General features: G+C 43.1%; 5 protein-coding genes across 5 annotated transcripts; all 5 read left to right on the top strand.

The window, feature by feature from the left end:
* Positions 1–110: 110 nt before the first annotated feature.
* PCYB_112350 (elongation factor 1 alpha) lies at positions 111–1442 on the top strand (the record flags this gene model as incomplete). Its single annotated transcript, XM_004223113.1, has 2 exons — positions 111–891; positions 919–1442. The coding sequence occupies 2 exons, from the start codon at positions 111–113 to the stop codon at positions 1440–1442; spliced, it is 1305 nt and encodes a 434-aa protein (XP_004223161.1).
* Positions 1443–2701: 1259 nt separating this feature from the next.
* PCYB_112340 (glutamyl-tRNA synthetase) lies at positions 2702–5650 on the top strand (the record flags this gene model as incomplete). Its single annotated transcript, XM_004223112.1, has 7 exons — positions 2702–3162; positions 3422–3508; positions 3693–3777; positions 3966–4267; positions 4494–4619; positions 4790–4861; positions 5029–5650. Exons 1-7 carry the CDS (start codon positions 2729–2731, stop codon positions 5648–5650), a joined length of 1728 nt encoding a protein of 575 aa, XP_004223160.1. The 5' UTR covers positions 2702–2728.
* Positions 5651–6756: 1106 nt separating this feature from the next.
* PCYB_112330 (dynein light chain) lies at positions 6757–7125 on the top strand (the record flags this gene model as incomplete). Its single annotated transcript, XM_004223111.1, has 1 exon — positions 6757–7125. The coding sequence occupies one exon, from the start codon at positions 6757–6759 to the stop codon at positions 7123–7125; it is 369 nt and encodes a 122-aa protein (XP_004223159.1).
* Positions 7126–8835: 1710 nt separating this feature from the next.
* On the top strand, positions 8836–11936 carry PCYB_112320 (hypothetical protein; the record flags this gene model as incomplete). The annotated part of the gene is made up of 2 exons (XM_004223110.1): positions 8836–10273; positions 10372–11936. 2 exons carry the CDS (start codon positions 8836–8838, stop codon positions 11934–11936), a joined length of 3003 nt encoding a protein of 1000 aa, XP_004223158.1.
* A 987-nt stretch (positions 11937–12923) lies between these two features.
* PCYB_112310 (helicase) lies at positions 12924–16036 on the top strand (the record flags this gene model as incomplete). The annotated part of the gene is made up of 2 exons (XM_004223109.1): positions 12924–13003; positions 13363–16036. 2 exons carry the CDS (start codon positions 12924–12926, stop codon positions 16034–16036), a joined length of 2754 nt encoding a protein of 917 aa, XP_004223157.1.
* Positions 16037–16223: the final 187 nt, after the last annotated feature.

Raw genomic sequence — 16223 nt, 5'->3', positions numbered from 1 at the left:
AATATATATATATTTACGTATTATCACATCGCGCAAATTGCCCCAATCATCGTTCGTACATACGAGTTGTTTATAGATTGCCCTTTAAAAAAAATTAAAGCTTATTCAAAATGGGAAAGGAAAAAACGCATATCAACTTAGTTGTTATCGGCCATGTCGATAGTGGAAAATCCACGACCACGGGTCACATTATTTACAAACTGGGAGGTATTGACAGGAGAACCATAGAAAAGTTCGAAAAGGAATCTGCTGAAATGGGTAAGGGAAGTTTTAAGTACGCATGGGTGTTGGATAAGCTTAAGGCTGAAAGAGAAAGAGGTATCACCATCGATATCGCCTTATGGAAGTTCGAAACCCCTAGGTACTTCTTCACCGTCATTGATGCCCCCGGCCATAAGGATTTCATCAAAAATATGATTACTGGTACGTCGCAGGCTGACGTGGCGCTATTGGTTGTTCCAGCTGAAGTAGGTGGTTTCGAGGGTGCATTCTCTAAGGAAGGTCAAACCAAAGAGCATGCTTTGTTAGCCTTTACCCTTGGTGTGAAACAGATCGTTGTTGGTGTTAACAAAATGGACACTGTTAAGTATTCAGAGGATAGATATGAGGAAATTAAGAAGGAAGTCAGAGATTACTTGAAAAAAGTAGGATACCAAGCTGACAAGGTAGACTTTATTCCCATTTCTGGTTTCGAAGGAGATAACCTTATTGAGAAGTCCGACAAGACCCCATGGTATAAGGGAAGAACTTTAATTGAAGCTCTCGATACAATGGAGCCACCCAAGAGACCATACGACAAGCCTTTAAGAATTCCTCTCCAGGGTGTGTACAAAATTGGTGGTATTGGTACTGTCCCCGTCGGAAGAGTCGAAACTGGTATATTGAAAGCCGGTATGGTCCTCAATTTCGCTCCATCAGCTGTTGTTTCTGAGTGTAAATCAGTCGAAATGCACAAAGAAGTTTTGGAAGAGGCCAGACCCGGTGACAATATCGGATTTAACGTGAAAAACGTTTCTGTTAAGGAAATTAAGAGAGGATATGTTGCGTCCGATACGAAGAATGAGCCAGCCAAGGGATGTTCCAAATTTACTGCTCAGGTCATCATTTTGAACCATCCTGGAGAAATCAAGAACGGATACAGCCCTGTCCTTGATTGCCACACTGCTCACATTTCCTGCAAATTTTTGAACATCGATTCCAAGATTGACAAGCGTTCTGGAAAAGTTGTTGAAGAAAATCCCAAATCGATTAAGTCTGGTGATTCAGCTTTGGTAAGTCTCGAGCCAAAGAAGCCTATGGTTGTTGAAACCTTTACTGAGTATCCACCCTTAGGAAGATTTGCCATTCGAGATATGAGACAAACCATCGCTGTCGGTATCATCAAAGCAGTTGAAAAGAAGGAGCCTGGTGCCGTGTCTGCCAAAGCCCCAGGAAAGAAATAAACGCACCCACGCTTCGCGCCGTACCACATGTATATACAATCCTGTGTATGTTATATACATGTCATGTGCGTATGTACGTACGTGCGCATATACCCAGGTGTATGGCACACGCACATATTTTTACTTAAGGTTTTTCTTGTTTGTTCCGTTTATATGTGTGTATAAATGGATCAAACATCGGAATTAAGGTAATTATATATTGTAAAAAAAGTGAAAAAAAAAAGTGAAGAAAAAAAAAGTGAAAAAAAAAAGTAGAAAAAAAATTAACCCAAATTGCATAATTTTGGCTGTTTTTATATTATTTTATTTTTCCACATGGGGTATATACAATAATATTAAACGAAACCAGAGACCAACGAGTTTTCCTCAACAAAAAGAGTGTACATATATGTGTATATATGTGTATATGTATTTACATATGTATGTGTATATATTTACATATGTATGTGTATATATTTACGCATGTGTGTGTATATATTTACATATGTATGTGTATACATGCATGTACATGTGTATATGTACGTAACTTAAATTAAAAACACGCTATAAACAAACTGAAGATTACAAGTGTACAGCATATGAGCAAGTTGGGAAATTTTCTGTGCGCATGTTTCTTCCAGGCTGAACGTTTGGAGAGGAGCATATTGTATCTCCATATGGGAGGACAAAAATAGGTAGTTCGCATGTCACTTCCTCCTTATGGTTAGCTCAGACGCGTAAAATGTCACTAAAGGGGAGAAATAAAATGATGCATTTTAAATGGCACTCCTATCGGTGTACTGGTAGGACGGAGTGTGTGGACCTGTACGCTCAACGCTGCGCAGATTACCCTAATCCATCCACCGCGCTGCGACATGTTATGTATAACTGTGCAGTGTATCACGCTGTGCTTTGCTCACCACCTCCTCATCTATTTCGCCTACGTTTGGGAAGGCCAAATCAGAGTAGGCAAAATTTTAAGATTATTTCATGTGCGCATTTGAAAAGTGTTCTTCCTTTTTTTTTTGTTTCCCCCCAAATGGGGAGCAGGTTGATATGATGGGAAGTGTGAAGTGGGAAGAAGCCCCTCTGCAGCGGTTCAAGCGAGATCGCCTTCTGCTTCATTTTTAGCCCCCCTGTGTGAACTGGGTCTGTCAAAGGGTTGGAGAGCCGAACGGGGAATTGTACACAACCTTGGTACAACGAAGGTTTGACACACCGATTTTTTTTTTTTTTTTTTTCCTCAACGTTCCGCTAAACATTTGTGTGACAGCTCACTAACACGGTTATGTACCTCCCACCAAAACATGAAATGTGCCTTTGTTCTGCTGAACCTCCTTGTGACATATACAAATGGGATGGTAAAATATAGTGGCTCCATTCAGTTTTTGTTCATAGCGAACATAAATGGCAAACAAATTTCATCACCCCATGAAGGGGTAAAAAAAAAAAGCTGTTTTGTTATAAAAAAAGAGAAGGGTGGATTTTCCAAAGGTGAGAAAAAGTGGAGAGAGAGAAAAAATATTCTCAAGGGGGAAAAGGGCAACACTCCTTGTGCCGAACCGAGGTTGAGGTTTGCGCCAAGTCCAACCGGATTTTTACATGTAGGGGGGTGTAGGACCTTTTTATATAATTACATTTTGGCTAAACAGTTGAAGGGGTCCCTTATCCTTCGGCTGGAAGACACAGACGTGGAGAGAAATGCGCAGGATTCATTTCACGAAATTGTTAAAGATTTAAGGTATCATTAAAATGGGGATTTTCTCCAGTGGCACCTTCCTGTGGTAGAGGTTCCCCCCATTCCTTTAAAGCGCATTGCAGTAGTGGCGTGCATATTCATATGTGTGCTTATGTGCATGTGGGTATGTTTTCCCATGGGGGGCATCATAATAGGAAAAGTGCGCAAGAGAGAACCCCCCGTACCTTTTACTGCTCTATGCAAGGCCACGTTTCTCTGACTCCACCACATGATTACTGCTTCTCTGCGACACAATCGACAGGTGGCTGAACCTAAGCTGGGATGAAGGTCCAGACGTGGGAGGGGCATACGGGCCATACAAGCAGTCCGAAAAAATTGAGCTCTACAAGTACGGATCCGAAAAAAAAGAGGGAAAAAAGGAGGGGAAAAATGAGAAGGGGAAAAATGGCAGTCCTACGTCACCCCTAAGTAGATATCCCAAATGCGTACATACGAAAGGGTGTTGTTCCTTTTACCCTAGAACGATCATCGACGTCACACCACCCCGCTGCATATTTAAATTCGCCTCTCAGAGAAATAGCCCATAAGTTCGTCAATGAGGGAAGGGCCTACTTCTGCTTTTGCACGAAGGATGAGTTATCCGAAAAGAAAGAGAAGGTACCACCCATGGGTGCAGTGATGATGGCGCTGCACATTCGCCGAGCAGAAAGTGACCACCACGAGAAGAAGCACGCTGGCAAGATGGGGCGATAGTGTGATGGAGCGACCGCTTTACAGAACGATCGCGTTACAGATCTATCGTGTGAGCGCACCACTGGCACACCTTCCACGCCCCCCCTCTACAGGCCAAGCTGGCAAGGACGAAGTATACCTATGACCGAGCATGCCGGGACTTAAGCGATGAGATGGTTAAGCAAAATATGTCGATGAAAAAGCCATACACTATACGATTCAGATCACCCACGGGCAGAAAAATTACACTAAATGATATTCTAAAAAATGAAATTATTGATACGGTGAATGAGGATTTTATTATTCTTAGAAGTGACTCCTCCCCCACGTATAACTTCTCAGCTTCCGTGGATGATCATTTGATGAGGATATCTCACGTGATACGTGGGGTGGAGCATATTTCAAACACGTTCAAGTAAGAAGGCGCGTGCATGCAAAGGTGCAGGCCTATGAGGGGGGGGTGGGGGTGGTTTGGAGCTAGCCACAGCGCTGAAAGGAAGTCCACCTTACACGCCAAGCGTATAACCCTTTATGTAGTTTGATACCACTTCAAGCTGCTAGCGCACCGCCACTGCCCCCAAGCTGTGTGAGGCGGCACGAAAAAAATCACCGTACGCAAATGTATTTTACCACCCCTGTAGGCAAATTTTGGTGCTGGAGGCCCTGGGCGCGCGCATCCCCCTCTACGCCCACGTCCCCGTCATAACGACCGTGCAGAAGAAGAAAATTAGCAAGCGGAATAATGAGTACCTGGTGCGGAACTTGAGGTACATGCACGTGCTGTATGCACATTTATGGGCACATTTGTAGGCACATTTATAGGCACATATTTATGGGCACATATTTGTATGCGTTTTTCGTGCGTTGCTTCGCACCAGCTAGCCATTTTCACAAATTAAAAAAAAAAAAAAAATTCTTTTTTACTTGTTCACCCCAGGGAGGAGGGATTTAAGCCCGATTGCGTAATTAACTACATGGGGACCCTTGGATGGGGCAGCGTTTCGAAGAGGTGAGTGTCCGAGCAGGAGGGGTAGATACCGCGTGGGTACGATTGAAGAAGTGCATATTTGTGTGCACATGCGGAGCTGCGTATGCAGCGGGGGTTAGTAGATCATTTACACCGCGCCACACCGCATCACACCGCGTGCATGCCATTCACCTGCCGCTTCCCCGCAGGGAGTTCTACACCCTGGACGAGCTGATCGCCAACTTCGACCTGCGCGCGCTAAACAAATCTGCACTTGTGTTCGACATAAAGAAGCTCAAATGGATGAACAAAAAATATTTGTTAGCACAGGAAGTCGAAACGTATGTGCGAGAAGCAGAGCAATTTTTAATTGAGAAAAAAATCCTAACGAAAGGATGCACTGAATTTGTACGTTTATGCATTAGGGTGTTTAAAGATGATGTGCATAATTATGAAGAGCTAGGGAGGTATATTATGGAGGCAATTTCATATGACCACTCAGCTCATCCGTTCGACAAAAATAACGAAAAGCTAAAAAAGGTAGCCATTTTTTTATGTCACTGGTGGGAGGGGAATAGAAGTAGTGTAAACTGCTTTGAAGATTTCTTTTCAGAAAATTTCCACACACTGATAGGACATGTAGCGAAAGGTACCAATATGGGAAGGAATGAAGTTTTATTAAAAATTCGTTTTGTTTTAACTTTCCAAAATAGAGGTGTTCCATTTGTACATTTGTTCCAATTGTGGGCACTGGCCAAAAAAAGCAAAGTGCCAAATTATGTGTCTCTGGAGGACAGGATTCGGCACCTTAAGGAGGCATTCACTGGATGAATGAGTACGCAGCGTAGATTGCTCCTCTCTGTAATCAAAACTGGTTCCATCAGGATTGAGGGTGCTCTCTGGGGGAGTCCCCGTTTGGGGGGTATATGTGTAGATCACCTTGTAGAGAAAAAGGTGGTGTACATATCCTTTTGTACATACATACCCTTTTGTACGTATCTTTTTGTACATACATACCCCTTTGTTCATATCCTTTCCCATTCCTTTGCCGTAACTTTTGTGCCTTTTCCGAGCTGCATAAGTTAAAAGCGAGATATGGATGCTTTGCATGCCATTGCGCGTGGGGAGGTATGTATCGGGTGTCCACCCCTTCGTGGGCTCAGCCCCTTTTCACAAAATTGGGGAGAAAGCTTCTCAGCTTGACCAAATGCACAGCGCTAGGAAGTTTCCCCTTTTTGCGACATTTGAGAAAATATTAACGTGGTATCACCAGCCACATGTGTACACCTTTGCCAGTTTTTTTTTTTATCACTTCTTCGATGTCTACTCTTTTAAATTTCTTTTTTTTTTTTTTTTTTTCCTTCAACGTGGAGACATGTTTAGCTGAGAGTGTTTTTCGCCACACAGCGATAACTTCTCCTTTCCATTTATTGGCAAAATTTATTTACACATTTGTGCGCACTTTTACGATTTCATTTTGTTTCCTTTGTTAAACGGTTTATCATTTGGCATTGTGAAGAGGCTCGGCTCTCCTTTATGCGCGAAACGTGTGCAGGAATATTTATCCCTGTGTTTGCACTCCAACTGTGTGAAGGCGCGTTTGTGTGGAACATTGAAAGGGGCTCCTTGCTCGTTCTCTTAGGTTTTGTATTGCATTCACTTTTGTTTCTCTTCCCCCTTGTGGGTATCACCTTCCCTTATTTCGGTTAAGCTGCACATTTGCCAATAATTCATTGCTGTTTTTCTGATTTGCACAATTTTGCCCAATTCGCCTTTTCCAGCGCTGCCTTGTTGTTACCCTTTGTCACCACTGCTGATCCGTCGCCCTACCATTCCGCCGCTCCACCGCTCTACCATTCCGCCGCTCTACCATTCCGCCGCTCTACCGCTCTACCACTCCGCCGCTCTACCACTCCGCCGCTCTACCGCAGTCCAAAATGGAAACGGGGGAGGTGAAGAAATACTCTTCCAAGTTCGACATAAAGGGGATTTGCATGAGCAGCGAGAACTGCGAAAAAGTATGCAGGATTTGCTTGAAGGCAATTCGGGAAAACAAGCTGGAGAAGGACATAGCTAGCCAAATAAAAAACAAGTGCGAAAATGACGAGTTGTTAAATAAAGAAAGTTCAGATGACCACACCAATTATCTCCGCATGGTAGACAGTTTAAAAAATGAAAACATTGGATCTTGGCAGTGCATCGTCGGGAAGAACTTTGCCTTTTCCATAAATTACCAGTTTAACTGCATGCTGTACTTCCAGCACAAAATTACCAAGTTGGCCATTTTGGTGTACAAGTCGGTGTGATCGCCGTTAGCGTTGTTGGCGGCGTATTTGCACTCGTATGAATACGTCAATACACATGCTTACGCCCATGCACATGCACGTGCAGGTGCTTTTTTCCGTTTCGCCCCGCATGCTTATTCGCGAGTATGCACTATTGCAGAGCAAAACGCGTTGGCGTTTCCGCTCAAGGACGGAGAAATCGCGTTCACTTTCCCCTCCCCCTGCACTCCATTTACCATTCGCAACTTTTATCTCGACATGATTCCCGCTTGGGTACACCCGGTTGATGGGACCTCGACACTCGAGCGCACGACATGCATACGATTGTGTAACGTTGCGTATGCACAAGCACTAACATATTTAACCAGATACACCCCCACATGCACATGACATATGCACATGACATATGCGCATGACACATGCGCTAACCACACGCACTCACCACATACAGTCGCAACTGAGCGAATGGGGAAAGGAAATCAGGCTCGGGCCTTGGGTGCACATTCGGGAGACGAAATTGTGCAGCGAGCTTTCGGTGACAAATTGAAGCGAAGTGCATTTTCCTTTTTTTTTTTTAAAATGCAATGGGGCGAGGAAAGCGAACGACGGGGGGGACAGAAGTGAAGTCAAAAGAAGCTAGCAGCGCGAGTTAGCCGAGCGGTTAGCACACCGATCAGCAGAATGAAGCAAAAGTGAGCGACCAGTGCGCACATCAAAATGAAATATACGAAGAAGCGTCACACCAAGCGCACCCTTTTTTTCTTCCCCGCGCTGATTTTTTTTTAAAACGCTTAATGACGCATATAAATTAACATTATTGCAGTGGTGAAGTGAGAAAATTCTCGATGTGTGAATAGCTGCTAGCGATCGCGACGCCACTTGACATCGTTTTTAATCAGAACTGCTGTAGGGTTGCTCGCAGTGGTCACGCACTCGAGCCCTTTTAGTGTAATTGCGAGATCGTTACACGGGGGAGAAGTACGTACACAGGGGTGGTGTGTGTGCGCTCGTGTGTACACGTGAGTACGCAAAAGGGTCGTACGCAAAAGGGTCGTACGCAAAAGGGTCGTACCCAAACGTGTCGTATCCAAACAGCTGTGCCTTTGCACGTTTGTATGCACATAATAGTTCGAACGCATGCAAGTACCCCAGTCGCCGCACCCTTTTACCGCTTTACCGCTTCACGCATCGCGTGTTGCGATTGTTCACACAGCTCTCTTGCGCACCTAAACGTTTACCATTCTTTTAAAAATGTGCACATGACGAAGTAGTGCCACTTTTTGTGGGTGAAGAGTCTGGCTTGCTATTATTTTTACAATATTTTATTTTACTGCATTTTATTTTACTCTACTTTATTTTGCTTTGTTTTATTTTATTTTACTGTATTTTATTTTACAGTATTTTATTTTACTCTATTTTACTGCATTTTATTTTACTATATTTTATTTTGCTCTACTTTATTTTACTGTACTTTATTTTGTTTCATTTTATTTTTATTTTTTCCCCTCCGCCCAGCTGCTCATCTTTTGATAAAAATACATTTTTTTAATTATCCTTGCATGCTCCTTTTAACTGCTTCACGAAAATTCCACTCGCTATTTAAACGCGGCAAAAACGTTGACGATTTAAAGTCACACTTAAGACAATCGAGGAAGGAAAAAAAAAACGAAGTTAAAAGGAGACGCCATATATATACTACCATCGCGAATGTTTATTTTTGGCTAGCTAAACATGACGACGAATCGTGTCAAATTGAAGCGCTTTTACAGCGAGCAGAATGAAGACAATATGGATGTATTAAATCCCTTCACGGGAAAGGAAGAAAACGTGGAGGAGAAAAAAGTAGTTCATAAAAAGGACGCGAATAATTCCAGGAAGAATAAATTACGCGTGCTGTCCAAAGGACTGAACATGAAAGATGTAAATAAATTGGACGAGCATTCCCAGGGGGGAGAAGTGGAAGTAAGACCGAGGAGTCGCTTGAAAAAAAAAGTAATCACTGACAGTAGCTGCGAGGAGGAACTCGGAATAGGTCAAGCATTTAACAAACGTGATGTGAGCGATGCAATCGATGCAATCGATGCAATCGATGCAAGCCATGCAAGCGACACACAAAAGGACGGTGCATCTTCTGATCGGTGTGCTTCTTATACAAAGACGATATGGTCCTCCACAGGTGGGGATAATAAAATTAATGAACGCCCCTCGAGAATTCGCACCAGGGGGAGATATGAACGGAGTAAGGTAATCGATACCACGGATGAGAGTAAACACAGCCACGAGTTAAGCAACTCTGATGATGGAGTGAGGGGTCCCAGGGGGGGGAAGATGACGAAGAGGGGCATAACAACTTCTAGCAGCCACAGGGGTGGCAACACGCTGGATGAGAGTATCCTGAAGGAGAAGCAAGGGGGAGTGTTCAGCATATGCTCACGAAGGGGGATGCGAGGCGCTGACGACGAGGATGATCAGTGCGAACGGAATGAAAAAAATAAAAAGGGAAGATCCACTCGACTCGCTGAGAAGCCTCGAAAGGAGGAGGGCCCAAACTGGGGAAGAAGCAAAAGTAGAAGGATCCTACACATGGATGACAGATCGGAGGAGGATCAGCGCGACGAGAGTGTTGGCACATCTAATGAGGGCGATGATGATGTACAGTACGATAGCAGCTACGATGACGAGAAGAAAAAGCGAGACAGGAGAAGGCAAGCCCTATCGAAATTGAGAAAGAGAAACAAGAGTGCCACTGCGAAAGATGAAGAAAGCTTCAATGAGGAAAACTCATACGATAATTATGACCACTCCAGTTTTTATGTAGATGACGATGTGAACTCGGACGGTGAGACGAACATATCGTACGAAAGCGGAAACGAAAATTTCAACCAGTGTGACGAATATGCTTTACACTTAAAAATTTTTAATGAGCAAAATTTGGGGAACGATACGATTCAATTCAATTCGATAAGTGTGAAGAAATCGATCAGACGGTACATTGAATTTACGACTCTGTCTCTACTATCGCCTAGCTTAAAATATGACGCCAATTATTTCAAAGCATCCGAAAATGTGAAAAGCGTCGAACAGTCACTGAAGGTGAAGTACTCAAATATTCACAAAGAATTTGAGAAGAAGAATTCCCTGGAGGAGTGCTACAATTACTATGATGAGGGTGATGCAGAACGCGGAAGGAAAAAGGAGAAAAAAAGGAAAAAAAAAAAAAAAATCTGAAAAGGTTATGTGAACAGATTAGCGATAGTGGTAGCGAAGTCTGTGCGGAGGAAAAGGAGAGTAATGAGAAGGGTGGCGAGGAAAAGGGCGACACGAGGAAGTCCCTGGACAGCGGCGAGAAGGTTAAGCGGGAAAGGAAAAACAAAAAAAAAAATGTCCTAAGTGACAGCAGCAGTCGTTCTCCTGATTGGAAGGGGATCAGTGACGCGAGTGGAGAGAAATGCGCGCATAGGGGGGAAGAAGACAGCTATGCGGAGTGCAATGAGGAGTACGATGAGGAGTGCGAGGAGGAGTGCAATGAGGAGTACGATGAGGAGTGCGATGATGAGTGCGATGATGAGTGCGATGATGAGTGCGATGATGAGTGCGATGATGAGTGCGAGGAGGAGGGCGATGATGAGTGCGAGGAGGAGGGCGAGGACGAGTGCGAGGACTATTACGACGACTACGACTTCGACTACGGACGGAAGGCGAAGAAAAAGGTGGCGGAGCAAATGAACGACAGTGTCATGTACAAGCTGCTGAACAGAGACATGCTGAAAATATACGAGTTCGTAAAGAAGGAGGAGAACTTTAGCAATTACGATTTTTTGAAGATGATTTGTAAAATCAGCAAAAACAAACCGAGGAATTATTATGATCACTGTGTGCAAAAGATCGAGAAAAAAATTCTGTCCAAAAGAGATCAGTTTGAATCACATCCTTTTGAAACAAATTTTAAAAATATTTTAAAAAATTACGCAAATATATTCACATACTATCTAGAGTACAACAAAATTCACTGCTGCTGTTGTAACAGAAAATTAAGTTACGCATGTCCCGTTTTTTTCATTAAACCTTTTTACAATTCCTCCGACTTATGGGAAAATAGCTTTTTTAATTTTATGAAAGTAAATCATTTTGAATGGCTCGGAAATGAGCATTTCCTGACTTTTAAAAATCCGCTCAACAAATTAAATATGAGAAATGAAGATGAATATAAAATGAAAAATATTAAACAATCCAATAGGTTATTTATAAAAAATCAAAACGAAAAGGAAAAAAAAAAAGTACTCATACACATTAACATAAATCATGCGGATAATCACCCCGTTGCGAATAACGACGAATGCATCATTAGCCACTTGAGGCAGAGTGAAGAAGTGAGTGCCTTTAAATATACTGGTAATTTTGATGATAAACGATTGAAGAAAAAAAGGAAAGGCTTTAAATTTAATTTCGAGCATCAATTTAAGGCCACTGAATGTAAGGAAAATAATTTGAATATCCTCATGAAAGATATTTGCGAAAATTTTTGTGACCTTTCTGAGAATTATATTGAGAAGGACATCCTGGTTTTGCAGCTTGGGTCGTACTGTGTTTCTGCTGTATACTATTGGCATGTATTTCATCACTACAAATTTTTTTTCACCAAATTTATTTACTTGCGTCTGCTCGACTTGTACAAGAAGAGCAAGGATTTGTTTCGCGAGCCGTTGCTCCTCGCTTACGTGCTGTCCAAGCGGCTCAACAAGGACCTGTACCGTGACTTTGTGATTCTTATGAACATCGACATTTCGCAGATTCAGCACAAGCTCAACGAGTGCGACTTGTTTGTGCGCTGAGGCGGCCGAGCGAGGGGCTCCACGTGGAGGCGTCCGCGAATGTACCCGCGATAGTACCCGCGATTGCACCAGCGATTGTTCCCGCTTTTCCACCCGCGATTGCACATTTTGACGACTGATTATCCGTTTGGGGAGCGTAACTCCGCGGGGGGAGGATTTCCTATAAGGACCTCACGCTTGCGTTTTGCCAGCCACAAAACAAAAAGGAGATGCCGCAACATACAGGGGCACCCCCCACCCGCGTGCTTTTTATCCCCGCTTTGCAGCTCACACCGCAGTGTGGTGCGACTTTTCCGAATGGACCTCCGTAGCGCGCCCCCACAGAGATGCAGCTCGTCCAGCACAAAAGCGGCTTCTTTAAATTTCCCTTCAGTACGATTATGTATACAACGTACCTAAGTGCGTGTCTTGATTTTTTTTTTTTTTTTTTTCCCCCCCCCCGCAAAAAAAAAAAAAAATTCATAAAGGGAACTTCTTTCAACTTTTCACATTTTGATGGCATTCCGTTCGACTGAAATTTTTTCCTTAAAAGTGAAAGGAGACGATTTTGTTTTGAAGTCGGCGCATTTGGAGAAGTGGCCACTTTTTTTGCGCACTCTGTAGATATACACATAAATGCAAAATATGCGCACGTTCTGAATTTGCATGCAGGTTGATGGAAAAAAAAAAAAACGCCTTGCCGAAAAAACTGGAGCATCGGTGGGTGCGCAAGAAGATCGTTTTTTGCGAAGAAAAAAGGCCAGCGAGATGGTGCTCTCTCTCTTTCCCAGCGGAATGAGCAATTTGAAAGCTGCGCCGTTTGGCATATACACTCAAAATTTTAATGACCACACTTAGGGTTAACATATTTTACGCTTAAAAAGGTAGCTCACAATTTTACGCCAAGCTGTTTTGCTTGAATAAAAAAATTTGTCGATGCAAGGACCTCGAAATTGAGGAAGGGATTGCAAACTCGTAAGCACGCCATTTAAGTGAGGCACAGTGAATATGCCACCTGCTCTCCTGCTCATTTGTCTTTCCATTACGATCGAAAAGGTGAATGAGTACGGAGGCATGCCCACAGCATTGTAAGCAAGTGCACAATTTGAACCGCAGCGAGAACACCCCTTGTAGTTTTTTTTTGAACAGTGCGACGGAGACGCATGCGCACGAGAGAATAGGCAGAGTAGCAGTACGCGCTGCAAAGAAGCAGTAACTCGCGAAATAGGCGGGAGGGGGAAATTGAGGGCACCCGCGGAGGGGCCCTGAGTGAGCGAGAGGTCTAATTCGTGGGCACCGCGTTTGGCCGTCCAGGGGGGGCGGGAAAAAGGACCGCCCAGGCCGTTCGCCACCTGGTGCAGAGGCTGCCAAGTTAGGTGCCAAGCTAGATGCCAAGTTAGCCACCTCTTTGCCACGGCCTAAACTGCCTCTTCGCCACCGCTTAAAGTGCATCCCCCATGGGTACCTTCAACTTCGGCAAGTACAACGGGAAGACCTTCGAGGAGGTGTTCGAGAAGCATAAGTCGTACGTGACATGGGTGAAGAACCTGGAGAACCCCTCGGGGTCGCTAATCCAGTTCAAGGAGTATGTCCTGGAGAGGGAAAAGGGGCAGCAGGGGGAGCGGGTTCATCAGGGGGAGCGCGGTCATCAGGGGCAACTGCTCCCCTCGCAAGGGCATTTTGGCCATCCGGGACACTTGGGCAGCAAATCCCCTGCGAACTGCTCACGCGGCCAGGGGTGGGAAGGTGGCACTTGGGAAGGATACCAAGATAGGACAGGAGGGGACACGTACCGAAGTAGAAGCTCGTTTGATAGAAGCCCCAATGCAGTGCTCAAAGGGGTGGGCACTCCCGGAGGAAGTTACAAAAAGGAAGGATACCAAGAAGGGGCTAAATCAGTGAACAAAATGAATAGCAGAGAATACAAGACGTACGAGGAGAACATAATGAATGAAATAAGTAACAGCTATAATAAGAGTGAAAAAGGAGAGAGAGTCGAATTCGATATCATAGTGGCGTTTGAAATTTTCAGTGATGACACTTTTAAGATTGTACAAAAGGATAACAACAGTAATGGAGGGGGTAGGAAATTTGCTAGCTTTAAAAACTTCGTCCCGAAAGAGCTATTCAAAATATTATCCGAATTTAATCCAACATTAAAGAAAACCAATAACTATTCCTGCATCACCTTCGAAGCAGATAAATACGAATATGTGTTGTCCAATTTGAAAGAAAAATGTACCATTTTGGGAGGCATACAGAGCATCCCTAATTTCCTTCTAAAGTGTTTTAAACAGTACAGCCGATTTTCAGAGCCACAAAAAGTTTCAGAAATTACTGCAAGTATTCTGACCAATACTTTATGTCCATACACGAAAAAAAATTATGACAAAATGGATATCCTTGTGGGAGAAAAGCTAAGTGCAGAATTAAAAAATTTTCAAAGAGAAGGAGTTTATTTTGGTTTAAAAAAAAATGGCAGAGTATTAATAGGTGATGAAATGGGATTGGGAAAAACATTACAAGCATTAGCTCTGATGGCATTTTATCAGGAAGACTGGCCATTCATCGTTGTTTGTCCATCATCCATTAGGTTTCAGTGGAAGGATCAGGCACTACGATGGTTATCTCATTTGTTATCGGAAGATCAAATCTGTGTTGTGAAAAGTGGAAAAACAGATATCCCCAGAAATTGCAAAATGATTATAATATCCTACGAATTAATTACCAAAAATGATAAGTATCAGAATAAGTACAAATCTATCGTATGTGATGAATCTCATTATTTGAAAAATTCCTTTTCAAAGAGAACAAAAGCTATTACTCCCATTATTAGGAGTGCCAAGAGATGTGTCCTGTTATCAGGTACCCCAGCTTTGAATAAACCATCTGAATTGTATGAACAAGTGTCGAGCATTATTCCTAACCTTTTTAATTACCATGAGTTTTGCGATAGATACTGCTTTAAGGACAAAAATATCTACACGAGAAAAATCGAATACGTTGGATGCAAACACACAGAGGAGTTACACCTATTTCTGACCAATACGATTATGATAAGGAGATTAAAAAAAGATGTTTTGAAAGAATTGCCGGAAAAACTGAGATCCAAAATTCCAGTGGAAATACCTCCAAAAGAGTTAAGCGAAATTCTTACCTACCACAGGAAATTAGAATCCCAAAAGAATATCAACCTTTCGGAAGATATGAACGAACTACCCCTGTCCGGTGGGGGTAATGAGTACGGGTATGGCCAAAGCACTAGTGGTATTCCCAACAAGGGTGACGAAGATAATGTGTCCATTTCGCATCTATTCAAAATGACGGGTTATGCAAAAGTGAAAGCCATAAAGGAATACATCACATACCTTATCGATGCGGATATCAAGTTTCTTCTCTTCTGTCACCATAGATTAGTAATGGATGAAATTGACGATTTTTTGACAGAGAAAAAAACCATGTTTATACGGGTAGATGGATTAACCCCTATTGAAAAAAGAGAAGTGTATATTAAGAGCTTCCAAAATGATGATCAGGTAAAAATTGCATTACTGTCATTGACTGCTTGCGGGATAGGGTTAAACTTAACTGCTGCAAATACAGTCGTTTTTGGAGAGTTGTACTGGGTACCAGGACAAATAATACAAGCAGAAGATCGAGCACACAGAATTGGTACCACCCATGAAGTTGTTAACATCCATTATTTAATTGCACAAAATACCATTGATGAAATTGTTTGGAAAATTATTAACAGAAAGTGGAATACACTTACGACGGCCTTGAATGGAATGGAAGACTCACTAAATGTGAAGGAGGTAAATAAGTTCGATAAATTTATGATAGACCTAACCAACGATGCGAATAAGTCTTATCCCACCTCGTTGGTCACGACCCCTAAAGTTAGGAGGAAATCATCCGAACATAACAAATCATTTGGAAGCTCCAGTAGTAACACCAAACGGGATAGGGACATACGCGATTTCTTCAAGTCGAGTGAGAAGTCCGCCGAAAAGTTCGATTCTGCCAAAAAGAGGTCGTACGACACTCCAACGAATGATTGCTCTTCGGACAGCACCTCGCCAATTATAGTCAGCAAGCGGTACAAAACGGAGTTGCACTAGGGGGTAGAGTACCCGGGACAGCCAATTTGTGGCATCGAAAAGCTGCACAAAAGGGTGTCCCCTCTAAACACTCCTGCACGTGTAGCAACATCCGCATTCACCTCGTCGAGTTGCACATGGCGGAAAAGCGGAACGTTCCAAAGGTGCAGCGTCACGCGCATGTACATAGGCATCTGTGAAACATTAG

This window comes from Plasmodium cynomolgi, chromosome 11, assembly GCF_000321355.1.
Source record: "Plasmodium cynomolgi strain B DNA, chromosome 11, whole genome shotgun sequence".
Lineage (NCBI taxonomy): Eukaryota > Apicomplexa > Aconoidasida > Haemosporida > Plasmodiidae > Plasmodium > Plasmodium cynomolgi.
The sequence above is the reverse complement of the archived record's forward strand: the minus strand, read 5'-3'. Positions and strand labels throughout refer to the sequence as shown.